The sequence below is a fragment of the Bombina bombina genome, chromosome 3, assembly GCF_027579735.1.
Source record: "Bombina bombina isolate aBomBom1 chromosome 3, aBomBom1.pri, whole genome shotgun sequence".
Classification (NCBI taxonomy): Eukaryota; Metazoa; Chordata; class Amphibia; order Anura; family Bombinatoridae; genus Bombina; species Bombina bombina.
In genome coordinates, this window is record NC_069501.1 from 234,986,892 (window position 1) to 235,006,056 (window position 19,165).

At 36.5% G+C, this 19,165-nt stretch overlaps 1 protein-coding gene across 1 annotated transcript in view; it reads right to left on the reverse strand.

Annotated features, from left to right (window-relative positions):
• Window positions 1–1,032: 1,032 nt before the first annotated feature.
• LOC128651575 (solute carrier family 13 member 2-like) overlaps window positions 1,033–19,165 on the reverse strand; it is a 103,322-nt gene continuing 85,189 nt past the window's right edge. The window contains exons 10-12 of the mRNA XM_053704592.1: window positions 15,596–15,757; window positions 14,182–14,319; window positions 1,033–1,635 (exon numbers count right to left, since the gene is read on the reverse strand). Of these exons, the coding sequence (XP_053560567.1) occupies window positions 1,507–1,635; window positions 14,182–14,319; window positions 15,596–15,757 (429 nt within the window). The 3' untranslated portion in view covers window positions 1,033–1,506. The remainder of the gene's footprint in view (window positions 1,636–14,181; window positions 14,320–15,595; window positions 15,758–19,165) is intronic.

Here is a 19,165-nt window from a genome sequence, read left to right on the forward strand (position 1 = left end):
GGTGGAAAATTGTGATAATTATCATTATCACCTACATCAGGCCCAAAGAAAGAGGGGAACTTACAAGGGTGGAAAGTTGTGATAATTATCATTATCACCTACTAGCACCATCCACTATCCATGATATTTATCATTTTGAACATGTTTGTTGTTTAAGGTTCACCACTGCTTTTTACCACGTTAGTTTTTGACTACTTTCATAAATTTGAGACTGGACACTGTAAATAGACATTCTAATGCAGAAGTTGACTACATGGTTGTTCAGCCTAAAATCCTGAAGCCACAATGGGAGCCTTCATGGGCAGTTCCATAAACCTTATCATGGAGCAAATACCCCAGGGTTTAGTAGTGGTAGTCCCATAGGTGAGGACAGGGTGGGTGGAGGCTCAGTTACAGGTATTCCAGGGACAGGGGATAGTTCTGAGGACAGAGTCAGGTGGTCCAGGAATGTGGATAGGCAGTTGTGGGATGTGGCCTAAAAGGATAAAGGCAGGAAGTATTAATTGTTACTTTAATATCCTCCTCCTCAACCCAATGGAGATACAAAACAGAAGATTAGGGGTGATTTGCCATTTATTCCATTCAGTTTCTATTTCCATTTACAACCCACACTGTGTCCCTCTTTTCTGCAACTGGCTTGTTCCTGCCATTTCTGGGTGCTCTTGTTTCTGAATCGTTTTTGTATACTGATGCTTGTGAAAGTTATTTTGTTAAAAACATGCTAAAAATTGCTGATCTTAAGTTTATTCATAAAACAAAAGTGTATATTTTTGCTCCAATTAATATATTTTTTTCACATCCCTGCAGTTGAAATAAATATTCTCTTGTGTCTCCCATTTGAAAATGTTGGATACCCCTGTTTATTTTGTATATGTATATACAGATACAATGCAAAATAATAAACTCTTAATATATTAACCAAACTATTTTGTTTCATTTCTTCACTATGACAAAATCATAACTGCACTTACATCGGTTTTACAGTAAAAAAAAAAGGTTTATTGTTGCTTCAGACAGACAGTACAAATTTTCTTCCACAGAAATCACGTTGATTTCTAATGCTGACTTATGAATAACCAATCTGTACTTTATATTTTAAATAAATATACAAATACTTGAATATCTGTTGAACAAAAACAGTAAATTCTGATTGGTGATGGAGTACGATTATTTGACTTTGCTCAAAGTATGACGATCATCTTAATGCTAAATAGACACTTCTTGCTGGTATAATGATGTGTTCAAATGAATATTTGTTAATGCCATGAACATCTAATAACAGCAAATGCCACGAATAGGCCTTGTCTAGTTGAGATACTCTCAGCAAATGGAGAAAAATCCAGCTTCTGGGACACCAGCCATTGTTTCCAAACAGATGTGTGGTACTTGCCTTCGAAAACAGAAAGCAATATTACAAATGTCATTGCACATTCACACATCTCAGTAGTTTTGGTGTCTGCTTGATTTTACTCAATATTTGTTCATAAATTCCTTGTGCAAGAACCTTTAAGGAACAGTTGTAACATTTGCCCAGGTAGGAAAACTGCCAAGATCAAACATGTAGTAACCCCAACTGTTGATGGCCAATGTGATTGTCAGTACTCCAAGGATATTCAACAAGAATCCAGCTTTGGCCTGTATATAAAAAACAAAGAATATAATCAGTTAAGCACTTGGCAATTAAGTCATTCCTGCTACTAAAACATACACTGGGCACATTGTTTAACCATGTTTTCACCAGTAACATACAAAGAGTAGAGATTTCATTGTTTCCACTGGTAACACACATATAGAGCAGTACGTTTTTATATTTAGCCAGTGATCCATACCACGTATGCCAGTAACCCATACCTCCTAATATTTCCTGGATCCAGTCTAAGAGGCCCATTTATCAAGCTCCGAATGGAGCTTGAGGGCCCGTATTTCTGGCGAGTCTAAAGACCGCTGCTCCATAACCCTGTCCACCTGCTCTGAGCAGGCGGACAGGAATCACCACAATTCAACTTGATCAAGTACGATCGGGTTGATTGACACCCCCCTGCTGGCGGCTGATTGGCCGCGAGTCCGCAGGGGGTGGCGTTGCACCAGCAGCTCACAAGAGCTGCTGGTGCAATGCTGAATATGGAGAGCGTATTGCTCTCCGCATTCAGCGATGTCTGTCGGACCTGATCCGTACTGTCGGATCAGGCCCGACAGACATTTGATAAATAGGCCTCTATGAGTGAGAGGTTTAAGTTAAGAAAGGTAGACCTGCAGATGGAGTCATGATCAATAAAGGTGGGGTTATGGGTGGCCCATGAACAAGGTAGGGCAAGTCACACATGGAGTTTTGTATGCTGAGAGATGGGTCAGGAAAGTCTGACATAATGGCTACACAGTGCCTGGTTCCATTTCCAGAAACCAGGACATTTATAAAGCAGGGGTAGCTGTGGGTGGAACATTGCGGGCAGTTCTATTAAACCATGACAATCCCACAATATTCAGGACAGTTGGGAGCTTTAGTATTGACAACAAAATGAGGTGTAACCCCCTTTCATCTAGTAACACAAAAATAGTAGATTTAACCCTCTCAGTGAGACACACACAGTTAAGTTAAACTTCTTATTGGCAGTAACATACATTGTGCTCAGATTAAAACCACTTAAAGGGACATTAAACACGAAATAAATGCTAGATAGAATGATGCATTCAAAGAAAGGATTAGTCTGAGAATAACATGCAGAAGTATTTTTTAAAGTTTCATTAGCTGTTTAAATATTGACAAAATAAGTGTAAAGTTGTAGTGTCTATTAAGCTATGGGAGCTGCCAAGAGCTTACCTTCTCTGCTGTGGCCAATTGAGGATAGTTATAAATAGGTCACTAGAGGATGCAGCCAATGGCTGTGTGAAATATAACAGTGTTCTGCAATTCCCTTTCTTACAGGAACTGAAAAGCTCACAATTTCAAAATTGAATTACATGAAAAGGGGACAAAATAAACAGTGAAAGTATATTGCAGAGTTTATATATATGTGTGTGTGAGTAATATATATATATATATATATATATATATATATATATATATATATATATATATATATGATTTATCAGTTTATATTACCATCTCAAAGTGTTTAATGTCCCTTTTGTGTTGTCTGCTTATTTATATAACAGATGATGACAGAGACAGGCTGCTTTTCTGAAATAACTTTAATACATGACTGACTGCAATGCAACTCCAAACTAGACTGCTAGAACTCTTCCTGTTTCCTGTGTGCCCCTGCCCCTTGAACTCACTTCCTGTAGCAATGATATAATGAAAGTTCATTGCAAACTATACTCAACACATCTTCCCCTTTTTAGAAACAAAAACAAACAAATAATAAACAATATAAATATAACAGCAAACATGACAACAACAAATAAATAACAATCAAACCTAACTGACAAGTGTACTTCTCAACATCCCTCAATGAGTTTTTGTGGCTTTCTAATTGCTCTGTAGGGATGGGCGAATGTTTCGCAACATTCGAAAAACGGCATGAATTTTAACACATTCGTTCGTTCAAATTGAATTTCGAATGTTTACATAACATTCTAACATTCGATTTTCGAATGTTCGGTTTCGAATTTTACGATTGCATTCGAAAACATTCTTTTCGAAAAATTCGAATTTAGATTGTAATAGTATTTCCAATGCTTTTTCTTTAAATGTAATATTCGAATTATGCAATATTTGAATTTGAAAAATTCGAATTTAGATTGTAATAGTATTTCTAATGCTTTTTCTTTAAATGTAATATTCGAATTATGCAATACGTGTATTCGAATTCGAAAAATTCGAATTTAGATTGTAATAGTATTTCTAATGCTTTTTCTTTAAATGTAATATTCAAATTATGCAATATTCGAATTCGAAAAATTCGAATTTAGATTGTAATAGTATTTCTAATGCTTTTTCTTTAAATGTAATATTCGAATTATGCAATACGTGTATTCGAATTCGAAAAATTCGAATTTAGATTGTAATAGTATTTCTAATGCTTTTTCTGTAAATGTAATATTCGAATTATGCAATATTCGAATTCGAAAAATTCGAATTTAGATTGTAATAGTATTTCTAATGCTTTTTCTTTAAATGTAATATTCGAATTATGCAATATTCGAATTCGAAAAATTCGAATTTATATTCAAATTCGAAAAATTCGAATTTATATGTTTGTAATAGTATTTCTAATGCTTTCTTTAAATGTAATATTCGAATTATGCAATATTCTATATGGAAACATTCAAAATGATATATTTGTATCTATTATGTATCAATTTACTAGATTCCCGCCCTACTACATGAACTATTGAACTTCTGAATAGTATTTGTTAAATAGAATGTTAAATTCTAAATTTCGAATCTGGACATTCAATATAATTATAAACTTTCGAATTCGAAAGTGACATTCGAAAACTGTAAATAACATTCGATTTTCGAATTTTTAAGAATATTCGTTCTACATTTCGGTAATAACATTCGTTCTACATTCGAAATTCGAAAATTTACACATTTGCCCATCCCTATTGCTCTGCCATTAGATGTATATTTGTTAACAATTGGTGATTCTGGCAGAGACGCTTCAGTGTCATTTAGTCTCTGCTCTGTCAAGTTCTTCCACATCAGCTTCATGAAATGGCAATATGTCATGTCCTAATGCTCCATTTTCCTCAGGTAGTGTCCTTTCATCTTCATCCCCCAATAATCCATCTGTATCACTAAACAATTCCATGTCAGTTTGCAGCATTTTGGAACCTGCACATTTTGGTATCTTCAGTAAATGTCTACGATTTCGTCTAAGAACTAAACCTTCTGTGGTTTTCACTTCAAATGACCGTTCTGCCACTTTATGCAGCACAACTGCTTCGTTGTCCCATTTTTGTCCTGTCCAGAGTTTCACAACATCCCCAACATGCAGCTCCATTTGATCTTTTGCACCCCTGTCATAATTTCTCTTCTGACAATCTCTTATGTTCTCTTTCCTCTTCCAATACATTTTGTGTAATTTGCTGTTTGCATGGTACTTGGTAAGAGCCAACTGAGGTAATTTAGTTTTTATCTGAATGCCAAAAAACAGTTCTGCTGGAGACTTTCCTCCTTCCAGTGGTGTAGCACGATAATTAAGTAAAGCTGTTTGTGTATTCTCTCCTGAGTGACTAGCCTTTGCAAGCAACCTCTTAATCATTTTGACTCCAGCCTCTGCTAATCCATTACTCTGGGGATACCTGGGACTAGATGTTATATGTGTGAATCCAAATTCCTCAGAAATGCTTGAAAATGTTTACATGAAAATTGGCGGCCATTGTCTGACTTTAAGACATTTGGAATGCCATACTTTGAAAACACTGCTCGTAATTTCTTGCACACCTGTTCTGAAGAAGTAATTCTCAGATTGGCAACTTTAGGATAGGTGAAGTAAGCATCTAATATGGCTATGTAGTCCTGGCCATTCAGTAAAAAGAGATCCACACCTACTGTATGCCATGGAATCCTCACCAATTCTTCCTGCACGAGAGTTTCTTTAGGGAGAGCAGATTAAAAGGACTGACAAGTTGGGCATGCAGAGATAAAGTTTGTGATATCAGTCATCATTTTTGCCTAGAAAATAACTTCCCTAGCTCTCCTTCTGCATTTTTGTATTCCTAAATGCCCTTCATGTATTTTAGTTAACATTTCTCTTCTCAGTGATACATGAATTACCAATCTATTGCCTTTCAGAAGAACACCATCAAACACTGAAAGCTCTTCCCTATGTGGCAAATACTGCTTGGGCATGTATACCTTTTTACTTGCAGAATTGATGGCTTGTATTTCATTTTGAAGAGTTTCATCTTCTCCAGTTGCCTTTTGTAATCTCTGCCACATAGTTGATGAAATGGTTCCAGACATTTTAACACTATTGACATGCACCTCTATATCTGAGTCAGTTCCATCATCGGGTGATCTGTGACACTCTGTCCAAATTCGAGATAAAGAATCTGCAATTAATAAATGTCTTCCTGGGGTGTATTCCAATATATAATCATATTTCTGTAACTTCAAAAGTAACCTCTGAATTCTTGGTGGTGCTTTCCACAATTCTTTGTGTGAAATAGTTATTAATGGTTTATGATCAGTTTTAACTGGGATGCCATAAACAAAATTATGAAAAGCTTCACAGCCAAATGCAATACCCAATGTCTCTTTTTCTATTTGAGCATTACTGGTATTCAGTGTCAGTAAAAGCTCTGGCAGCATATGCAATAGGCCTCCAGCCCTTGCCATCATGTTGTAGGAGCACTGCTCCTAGTCCATCTGTAGATGCATCTGTGGAAATCTTAGTTTTACGTGAGACAACAAAATAATGCAAAGTAGGTGCTCTGCTGAACAGTTTTTTTAAGTAATACAAATTCTGCTTCATGTTCTTTTTCCCAGCACAATTTAGCATCCTTCAACATTAAATGTCTCATATGTTTATTTTTTTTCCTGATAGATTAGCTATAAATTTGCCCAAGTAAGTCACCATCCATAGAAATCTCTGTAAATCTTTCTTACTAGCAGGGGATTCCATTTTCTCGATAGCCTGTACTTTAGCTGGATCAGGTCTGACACCTTTGCATGAGATGATTTCTCCCAAGTAGATGATTTCAGATTGATTACATTTACATTTTATTTTATTTTATTTCAATCTATTTTCCTGAGCATTCTGTAGCACCTTCTCAAGTCTGTTGTTATGTTCACTTTCTGTAGTACCCCACATCAGTATGTCATCTATGTAAACTTTAATGCCTTCCACCCCATCAAATAATTAATGTATGGTTTGATGAAATATTTCAGGGGCTGAACATAGTCCAAAAGGCAGACATTTAAAACTGTACCTTCCAAATGGTGTATTAAAAGTGCATATACTCCTGCTTTGTTTTGATAAAGGCACCTGCCAAAATCCATTTGAGGCATCAAGGATTGAAAACACCTGGGCACCTGCCATCTCTCCTAGAATTTCATTTCTTGTTGGTATCTGGTAATGCTCTCTTTTAATGTTGGCATTTAACTCTTTTGGATCTAAACACAGTCTTAATTAACCATCCTTTTTTGATGGGGCCTACTTATCAAGCCGTCAACTTACTTGCATTCAACAGCACCAATACGTTCACCTGACATCGCCTAACATCGCTGCCGCGGACCTGAATACGTTCTCCAAAGTTACCAAAAAAGCTGTCAAAAAGCCGCTCACCAAGTACAGGGCGATGAGCAGCGGACTGTTGTTAACTGACAGTCATCGATCTCGCTGCTATTCGGCTTTTTCACAGCTTTATTTATACCCTGTCACTAAACACCCACACTATACTACACTGTTTTACCCCTATCCCGCTGCTCCCGGACCCCACTGCAACTAAATAAAGTTATTAACCCCTATCCCGCCTCTCACGGAGCCCACCACAACTCTAATAAACTTATTAACCCCTATCCTGCCGCTCCCGGAGCCCACCGCCACCTACATTATGTTATTAATCCCTAATATGCCGTCCCCTACACCGCCACCACCTACATTATGTTATTAACCCCTAATCTGCCACCCCCTATACTGCCGCCACCTACATTATACTTATTAACCCCTATCCCGCCGCTCCTGGAGCCCACCGCAACTAAATAAAGTTATTAACCCCTAAACCACCAGCCCCCCACCTCGCCATAAACTAAATTAACCTATTAACCCCTAAACCTAACAACCCGCTAACTTTATATTAAATATTAACTTATCCCTATCTTATAATCAATTTAAACTTAACTTTAGAATTAAATTAAACTATATTAAATTATTAATTAACCTACCCTATTATAATAAAATTACATTAAAATATATTAAACTAATAATTAATCTAGCCTAACTATTATACTAAAATTACATGAAACTATATTAAACTAATAATTAAACTACCCTAACTGTTATACTAAAACTACATTAAACTACAAATTAAATTAATTATATTATATATTTAAACACCTTACCCTACTCAAATAATTTAAATCTACACTAAAAAATTACTAAGTTACAAAAAACTAACAACTTAGAAAAATATAACAAACACTAAGTTACACAAAAAATAAACACTAAGTTACAAAAAATAAAAAAGAAATTATCAAAGATTTCAACTAATTACACCTAATCTAAGGGCCCTATGAAAATAAAAAAGCCCCCCAAAAATAAAAAAAACCCTAACCTACAATAAACTACAAATAGCCCTTAAAAGGGCCATTTGCGGGGCATTGCCCCATATAAATCAGCTCTTTTACCTGTAAATAAAAAATACAAACAACCCCCCCAACAGTAAAACCCACCACCCACACAACCAACCCCCCCAAATAAAACACTAACTAAAAAAACCTAAGCTCCCCATTGCCCTGAAAAGGGCATTTGGATGGGCATTGCACTTAAAAGGGCATTTAGCTCTATTGCACCCAAACCCCTAATCTAAAAATAAAACCCACCCAATAAACCCTTAAATGTCCGCGCCACAGGGCTGACTGTCTGTTGAAAGACTCGTTTGTGACCATAAATGTTTGTATTCGAAATGTCAATTTTAACAACTCAAATATCTAGTAATAGGACCGTTAAATCTATTGCGTGTCCCAAATAGTACATAAAATTGCTATCTGAACAATTATGAATCATAAACTTCAGACAGGTGTGGAGTTCTAAACTAAAATTTAATGGAATAAATAAAAGGTAAACATATATAATACAAATGACTAGATAGAACTTTATAAAACCATATTAGTACATTTAAAACAATGACACCGGTGTCTTAGTACTTTACAGTGCATACAATAAATGACATAAAATCAAATCCTCAATGCAAGAAATAGAATATATCTGACATAAAAATCAATAATCTTCAGTGCAAAAATTAGAATATATCTGACTCATCTATTACTAGAATAAATCTGACTCATCTTTTAGTGGCGGCTAATATTGACGGCTAGTGTTAGCTTCATTGGTATCAACGGCTGGTAATATGTGCTAAATACAAGACATAGAAGTTACTGATGTTATAACACCAGTGTCATTGTTTTAAATGTACTAATATGGTTTTATAAAGTTCTATCTAGTCATTTGTATTATATATGTTTACCTTTTATTTATTCCATTAAATTTTAGTTTAGAACTCCACACCTGTCTGAAGTTTATGATTCATAATTGTTCAGATAGCAATTTTATGTACTATTTGGGACACGCAATAGATTTATAACATCAGTAACTTCTATGTCTTGTATTTAGCACATATTACCAGCCGTTGATACCAATGAAGCTAACACTAGCCGTCAATATTAGCCGCCACTAATAGATGAGTCAGATTTATTCTAGTAATAGATGAGTCAGATATATTCTAATTGATTTTTATGTCAGATATATTCTATTTCTTGCATTGAGGATTTGATTTTATGTCATTTATTGTATGCACTGTAAAGTACTAAGACACCGGTGTCATTGTTTTAAATGTACTAATATGGTTTTATAAAGTTCTATCTAGGCATTTGTATTATATATGTTTACCTTTTATTTATTCCATTAAATTTTAGTTTAGAACTCCACACCTGTCTGAAGTTTATGATTCGTAATTGTTCAGATAGCAATTTTATGTACTATTTGGGACACGCAATAGATTTAACGGTCCTATTACTAGATATTTGAGTTGTTAAAATTGACATTTCGAATACAAACATTTATGGTCACAAACGAGTCTTTCAACACACAGTCAGCCCTGTGGCACCACTCACATCCTTTTGTATTAATTTTTTGTGTCTTAGTTCGCACCTTGTGAGAAGTGCAACAAGTGAGTTGGCCAGTACTGTGCTCTTTTAGGTCAGTGTACATCATTTACTTCAACTAGCAAAAGTAGTCAGAGAGTGCTGAATTTGCATTCGGAACATCTGTAGTGACATAAGCATTGATCTGTGTCGGACTGAGACCGGCGGATTGTATGTTACGTTACAAAATTCTACTTTTGCCGGTCTGTAGGCCTTGATAACTAAGGGGAATCAGGCTCGCCACAATTACGCTGCGGAATTCCAGCGTATTTGCAGTTGGCGGCTTGATAAATAGGGGACAATAACTAGAGTGAACCCATTCTGTTGGCTCATGCACACATTCTATGACATTTAATTTAAGGAGGCGGTGTAGCTGCTTTTTAAGCTTATCTCTTAAAGCTACAGGTACTTTGTGTGCTGCATGAATTGCTGGTGATGCTCCAGGTTTTAAAGCTATTTTATATTCCAAAGGGAGCTTACCAAGCCCAACAAATACATTCTTGTAGTCCTCTAGCAAGGTAGTAGTGCTCTTATATTTAATTTCTGTAATTGCAAACAGTTTGTTGACCAGCCCTAGCTGTTGTATAGACTGTAAACCAAGTATAGGAACGCTTTCTCCAGGAACTACAACAAATCTGTGTCTTGTTTTTGTTATTATGATGTAGGGACATCATTGTCCCACAGTAGGGATTTCAAATCCATTATATGCTCTCAATATTTTATTTTGTCTTTGCAGTATTGGTCTAGGCTTTAGTCTTGCCCATAGTTTCTCAGGAATCACATTAGTATCTACTCCAGTATCCACTTTGTATGGTATCACTGTACCATGAGCTTCAACTTTTACAATCCATTCTTTATCAGGCATTGACACCTGCTGCACCATATCTACAAAAAGATCCTCCTCACCAGAGGTATTTGTCTCCACTGCATGCAGATGTGTACCTTGCTTACACTGTGAGGCAAAATAATTATATTTCTTGCAAAGTTTACATTTCTGCCCATATGCTGGACATTTACGAAAATCATAGACTTTGCTGTATTTCCAGCATGATATCTCTGTATTGCTTCTCTTTTTGCTATATGATTTACTCTGTCTCCTGTCTAACAGAGGTGTAACTTGCCTTCTCTGCTGACTGGCATTTTCTTACTTCATCACCACTTCCTGAGTGCTATCTTTATGCATTATATTTAGCTGTTTTCTGGTCTGTTCAGCAGACTGACATATTGTGATAGCTTTTTGCAGTGTCAGGTCACAATCCCTGAGAAGCCTCTCACGTGTTTTGTTGTTGGTGCAGCCTATAAGAAGTCTGTCTCTAATCATTGATTCTTGCAAAACACCAAAATTACAAGACCTGCTTTTTAATCTGAGGTCAGTGACAAACTCTTCTACAGTCTCTTGTGGTTGCTGTACCCTTGAGTTAAACTCAAAACGTTCATAAGTTTCATTTTTCTTGGGAGTGCATCATGTTGTAAATTTCTACATAAAAAGCTCATATGATCATCTTGGAGTGAAGAGGTGTTTGTGGCTTTCATATACAGTGTAAACCTTTGTTTAAATGTTCCCCACACTTCTTCAAAATTCCCCACAAACCTGAGCTCTTTTGGTGGTTTGAGGCTGGCAACACTGTGAAAATGTCTTTGCTTTTGTTCTGGATGATGTTGTCTTGTAACTGCTCTATGCTGTGTATCCATTTGTATTTCTTGTATTATTGCTGTAGTTCAATTCTTGGAGAAACATCCACTTCTGGTACCATGTGTTGTCTGCTTATTTATCTAACAGATGATGACAGAGACAGGCTGCTTTTCTGCAATAACTTTATTACATGACTGACTGCAATGCAACTCCAAACTAGACTGCTAGAACTCTTCCTGTTTCCTGTGTGCCCCTGCCCCTTGAACTCACTTCCTGTAGCAATGATATCATGAAGGTTCATTGCAAACTATACTCAACACACCTTTGATACCAGTAATATTCTGAGCTTACAACTTGTGGCCAGTGACACACTTTTACCAGGGCCTCTGAAGTATGTTAAATTCTGTGCACTATGAAAATCTACTGCACACTCCCCCTCTGTCCATGTAAATGGACTTCTGTGCAGAGTGAAAGTCAACAGTGTCATCACTAGGGTGACAGTAGCCCCACGGATCCACACTAGCCCCACTGCTCCACATGTACCCCCCCCCAACTATGATCATCCCTGGTTTTCCCAACAGCACTCTGCCCAGGCCCACCTGGTCCCACCTGCCACATGTCTGGCCCCACTTATGACATACCCGACTTCACCAGTGGCACACCAATTCCCACTCATTCCATTGTGGCCCACCCACAACACATCAGTGAGCATCCAGTAAGTACCCTCCATATATCATTTCTGGTGATGCCACTGGAAGTAAATGATATCACTGGCAACATTTCTCATAATATCCATATCCTTGGCCAGGCACAAATAGGCATTTGTCAGTGGGGAAAGTGTGCCTGAGATTATCACTGGGTACAATTATTTGCCTCTCAAGCCACCATATTTCAACATAAGGACATGTAGTCAGTATTCTGGGGCACTTAGGGGATCAAAATTTGCCACTCATTAAAATCTGCTGACCTAAGAATCTGCCTCATATGCCTAGTTAATATGTTCATGCACTGATTAATAACATTGGAAAATGCTGAGTGCAGAGGGAAATTTGATATGAAGATCAAGCTATATCTATCTATCTATCTATCTATCTATCATCTATCTATCTGTAACATAACCTTCAAACACAAAAGAAGTGGCTTCTTAAAGGGATACTGAAGCCATTTTTTTCTTTCATGATTCAGATACAGCATGCAATTTAAGCAACTTTCCAATTTACTCCTATTATAAATTTTTCTTAGTTCTACTGGAATCTTTATTTGAAAAAGCAGTAATGTAAGCTTACAAGCCGGCCCATTTGGGTAGCGCTTGCTGATTGGTTGCTACATTTAGCCATCAATCAGCAAGCGCTACCCAGGTGCTGAACCAAAGATGGGCCGACTTGTAAGCTTAAATTCCTGCTTTTTCAAATAAAGATTACCAAGAAAAATTGATAATAGGAGTAAATTAGGAAGTTATTTAAAACTGCAAGTTCAGTATCCATTTAAAGACAAAGGGATTTGTTTGGTGCCAAATTGTTATACTCAATGCCAATAAATGCTTTTATACCAGCGTTTTCATATTACTGTATTCACATTCCTACTGTATTTTTATTTTTAAACAAAATTATTTTTGTTAACCCTTGCAAAGGCCACTTATGGAAAACTAAATGAAATAGTCATACAAAATAGAGGACTGAAGCTTTACACTTACACATACATAGTACTATATATGCTCTGACAGTGTATTTAGATGTGTAATAAATGGTGTTTGTATAGGATCCCTTCCTGGAAAGTGGAATAGCACATACTGTAGCTCCAAGGGAAAGCTATGAGTTATGTTTGTACATTTGTAATCCCTTGAGCCAGAGAGACAAGTAGGTGCTGCAGTTTTGCATATAAAACTGGTAAAGCTGATACGTGCACTGTTTGTTGTAATTTGACAAGCTGCAGTCCTAGTCCTGTTGCTTAATGTGCTTTTCATTTAGTTATTGTGGGAATGTATTTTGATTTCATTACTGAAAACTATCTGTCCTATAAGAGTTACCTGTCCACACAACAATATAAGGGGCTAGATTCAATAATTCTCTAAGCTAGGAGTTCACATGGCTCTCAATTTCTCTCTTCACCGAATTCAATAAGAAAATGAACCTGAGATTGCCAGTAAACTGTGAGCTGCCTTCACTACAAAAGTAACAGGGATCCTCAGGAAAGGGGCATTTCAAAAGCTCTGGTACAGAATAAAACGTCCAGCCTGAAACAAATACAAATCAACATGTGGTGTTGTTTGTGAGGTTTAAAGGGACGTGGAAGTCATTATTCTGATAGAGCATGGCATTTTAAATTCACTTCCATTATCACATTTTATTTTCTTGGTATTCTTTGTTGAAAGGCTTATTTACATATGCTTAGAAGTAGCAAAACTCTACTGTGAGCAAGCTGGTGTTTGGTGGTGACACATATTTGTCTCTTCCCATTGGCTCACCAATAGTTTTCAGGACATATAAGAGAATTTTCCTGTTGCTTTATGGTATTAAAATCAGAGGTTTAGATTCAACACAGACCTCTCAGAGACTTTGTATAGTAAATAACTATGCATGGGAATTCTGTTGGATTTAAACTGGTATCCCTGGATGCAAAGCAAATTAAGCAATGTGTCTTTATAGGATGAAGCTCCAGTGTGCATCTTTTCATATTTAAATGTAGATCTGAGATGCAGTTTGAATAAAATGTAGTATTAAAGCCTTCAGCTTACCATATCAATAACCCTGAGCTGCCCATATGAGAAGGCTATAGCATTGGGTGGTGTGGCCACTGGAAGCATGAAAGCCAATGATGCAGCAAGTGTGCATGGAAGCATGACGTACAATGGGTTCATCTCAATCGCCTTTGCCTGGCAAAGAAACAAAAATCTAGTTCATTATTTGTTTACAGCTTTAGCTTCTAATTATAAATCATTCATGACAGAAGACTGACAAGCCCATTTATCAAGCTCCATACGGAGCTTGAAGGGCCGTGTTTCTGGCGAGTCTTCAGACTCGCCAGAAACACAACTTATGAAGCAGCGGTCTAAAGACCGCTGCTTCATAACCCTGTCCGCCTGCTCTGAGCAGGTGGACAGGAATCGCCGGAAATCAACACGATCGAATACGATCGGGTTGATTGACACCTCCCTGCTGGCAGTCAGCAGGGGGCGGCGTTGCACCAGCAGCTCTTGTGAGCTGCTGGTGCAATGTTAAATGCGGAGAGCGTATTGCTCTCCGCATTTAGCGAGGTCTTGCGGACCTGATCCGCAGTGTCGGATCAGGTCCGCAAGCCCTTTGATAAATTGGGGCCTAAGTGTAGTGAAAAGCAGTTGCAAAAATATATAAATGAGACTCATTTCTTGTGTCTTCTTATTTCTAAACAGCCATTGCCCACAAAGTACCTAAGTATTAAATAAACAAAATGCTGGATCGAATGGGAACATTATATTCTAAACTATAGTAACAACAGATCATTCGGCTAAACTAACACAATCTCAGAGTTTTGTGTTACTGTGACAACCTGGCTTTTAAGCATCATGCGGATTAGGGTTAAAAATTCTCATTCAAATGTTCAACATTAATGCCAGCGTTTGAGTTGCCATTCATGAATTTCTGAACTTAGCCCTCTACCCAACTGACTTGTCAAGGCTTCTCTCATTACTTCTTTACATTCACACTTACAGGAATGTTTTTTTATATAATATGCACCCAGTTTTGTGAAATTCTAGACTTGCCTGAGGATTTCAGACTTCCAAGCAAAACAGATATTTTTGCATGCGACTTGTATCACTTAGATATTTTTGCCTGAACTCCCTCACCTTTAGCCTTATATATTCCTATATATGTTTTGTAATATATAAGCATTGTAGCCCAGCTCTCCTGTAGTTTACCTTGTGTAAAAGGAACTATACATCAGGTGCTTTATGGTTAATAATAATAATAATAATAATAATAAATGGAGTAATTGCAATACTGACTTATGCATATAAATATTCTGCTTTTGAGGAAGGTGTTTTATACACTGTAGTTTGAACATACATGGTACATGGTGTCTTTCTGTTACTGTCATGGTGAAAAATGTTTCAAGTGGCAATTTAAAGTGGGAAATGTGTGAGTATATTAACTTAAATTATTTGTACTTACCATGGATGCTAGGATGGGTAGGAACAGTGTGGTAGTAGCTACATTGCTTGTACATTCCGTAAATATAGCAACAAGAAGGCACAAAACAAGGACAATTGCTGCTGGTGGAATGCTCTGAAGTGGAGTCAGTTTGTCTCCAAGCCAAATTGATAATCCTGATTCCTAATGGCAATAAATATCATTATTAAGTGGTTTCCTATACAAAATAATTTATTTGGCAGATTCTCAGTAGAAATTTGTATTCATATTATATAAAGTTATTGCATGTGCGAAATAAAGCATGATAAGAAAATGGTACACATTGTTGTGATAACTTATGTCACCTGATGTTAAAGGGACAGTCAACACCAAAATTGTTATTGTTAAGAAAGATAGATAACGCCTTTACTACCCATTCCTCAGCTTTGCACAACCAACATATTATATTAATATACTTTATAACATTTAAACCTCTAAATTTCAGCCTGTTTCCAAGCCACTACAGACAGTCTTTTATCACATGCTTTATATTTGCTTTTCACAACAGGAGACTGCTAATCCAAGTGGGCCATAAAGATAACATTGTGCTCTCTCCCGTGAAGTTAAGGATGACACCGCACTAATTGGCTAAATGCAAGTCTATAGATAATAAGTAAATAGCCATGTCATCAGGGGGCTGTCAGAAGAGGTTTAGATACAAGAATCACCGAGGTTGATTTTATATTAATCTAACCATGTAAGCTGTGCAAAACTGGGGAATGGGTAATAAAGGGATTATCTATCTTTTTAAACAATAATATTTTTGGAGTTGTCTGTCCCTTTAATAACGTATTGCAAACAACCCACCTTGACCTGAGCTCCCTAGCCATTTCTATTATACCCCCATATAAACTTTGTTATAGGTAAACGTTCTATCACAACTTTTCGTTTAATTAATTTTAGGTATTACATAACATTTAAGCCATTAATTAAAGGGACACTAAAGCTAAAATGACTAGACATGCATTTGGAGTTTTCAGCACTAAATGATTGCTGAAGATGGTGGCCACAAGCCACTTTCTGCACTTTTTAGAGCGGCATTTATTCTTGTGAAAGTGCAACAGACTAACATCTGGATTTGCACATAATTCAGACAGAACATGCAGTTTTAAGAGACTTTCCAATTTACTTCCATTATCCTACTGAGCATGTGCAAGAGTTTATGTTAGGAGTGAGTCTGTTATTGGCTGATGGCTGTCAGAAGGCCGTTAAATTGAAGTAAATTTGAAATCTATCAGAAAAAAAATCTACTGCTCATTTAAAATTTAGAGTGATTATTGTATTTTTATTATGTACTTGTTGATTATGCAATTTTTTAATGGTCCTTTAGGAAAGAATATACCATTTTATCAAATTGACCCCTTTCTCTTGGAATCTACTGCTGAAACTTTCCATGAGAGCATACCGAGAGTAAGAAATGTGTACTTGAGTATTATATGGCTACAGTGCAATGTTATACAAATTGGCCTAGATTACAAGTCAAGCATAATTGATCAAACACGGTGCATTATTTTGCAATCTGCCTCATGCAAAGAATAACCCATTATTGGGTATTACAAGTTTTAGGTTAAAATTGCTAGCCAATGCACCCAATACTTATATAGCGCACCACATACTTTCAATAAGAAGTTGTAGTAGCTCATTGTGCTTGCATGACAAGGTGAAGGTTACGTTTTGCGTTAGTGCCCTTCCATTTATTTGTGCTCCACTTGTATTCTAAGCCATAGTGTTTGAGACACGTGCTCGCTCCTGAGCCTACCATAGTATGCTCTAACAGAAAAGAACAAAGCTTCAACATGGTTATCAAGAGAAAGTGGTACATTGTACGCTCTGTATGAATCATGGTAGATTCACTTTGGCTTCCATGTCAATTTAGTTCATCCCTAGAAAATCTGAATATGTCTAAAGTATTTATTACTTTTTTGAGGTTTTTATTTAATTATAAAAATTCTCTGATGACATATATTTGTCAGTCACTAATACATTTGCTGAAATGTAAAGGGTCAGTAAACAGATATTGCAATATAAAATGTGCAATTATGCATACAAAACAGCTTTGCGGTATACTTTTATTATTCATTGTGTCCCCTTTAATGGCTATTTAAGTCTGTCCCTAATTTGCAGTTTGTTGTCTTATCTTTTTTTATTGAATCCAAACAATGGATATTTTGTAAGCACAATGGCAGTGGTAAGCCCTGTCAACTCAGGATTAGCTCCTCTGAAAAAGTAAATCAGTGGGTAGAGTTTGACCATTGAAAAACAAATGCAGCAAGCAAGATGTTAATTTGTTCAGACAGAGCATCCAATTTTAAAACGTTTCCAAGTTACTTCTAGAATCAACTTTGCTTCATTGCCATGGTATTCTTTGTTGAAGAGATACCTAGGTAGGTTTCTGGAACACTAAATGGAAGGAAATAGGGCTGCCATCTAGTGCTCTTGCATATGGATAACATTCTTGGAAAAGTGCTGCTATATATTACTCCAGACATATGTGGTATTTACTGTACCTTATTCAACTAATACATTTATATACCAGAATTATAAAAAAAAAGGTAAAAAAAAGGTAAACTGATATCATGCACATCCATACTAAAACAAAATGATACATGCTTTTCATTTTAACATCTTCAGTTGATCCTGTGATCTTTGACATGATAGTTTTTAATTGCACAAATAACTGTATAGCATGACAAACAATTACTCATTGTAGTCCTAGGAGTAGATTTACAAAATGTTTAGCAGACATGTGCAACGCCGCCCCCTGCTCACTGGCAGACAAACGACCGCTAGCAGGGGCCGTCAATCATCTAGATCGGATCGGGATGATTTCAATCCGCCACCTAAAAGGTGACGGACAGGTTAAGGAGCAACGGTCTTATGACCGCTGCTTCTTAAAGGGACATGAAATCCAATTTTTTTCTTTCGTGATTTAGAAAGAGCATGTCATTTTAAACAACTTTCTAATTTACTTCTATTATCTAATTTGCTTCATTCTCTTGATATCACTTGCTGAAAAGCATATCTAGATATGCTCAGTAGCTGCTGATTGGTTGCTGCACATAGAGGCCTTGTGTAATTGGCTCACACATGTGCATTGCTATTTTTTCAACAAATAATATCTAAAGAATTGAGCAAATTAGATAATAGAAGTAAATTGGAAAGTTGTTTAAAATTGCATGCCCTATCTGAATCATGAAAGTTTAATTTTGACTAGACTGTCCCTTTAACTTCTATTTTAGGCGAGCCCTTAATTAGCAAGCAATAGAGTATTTTTGAGGCAACTAATACATTTTCAAAATTGCTATTTTTACCGGTCTCAACTCTCAGCAATTGTTTTCAGCATTATTATTATTTCCAGCAAGAGTGGAACAAGTACAATTTTCAGAGGTATTTACAGCAAAAGCAGGGAAAATAAATGATGAATGTATATTGCAATGATGTCTTATTTTAGTAATTAAACTTTTCATCACTGACTAGTAAAGGTATGTTTAAGAGATGTCTGGTCTGAGTGCATTCTGGTAACACATGAGTGAACTGAAAAGGTTTTTAAGG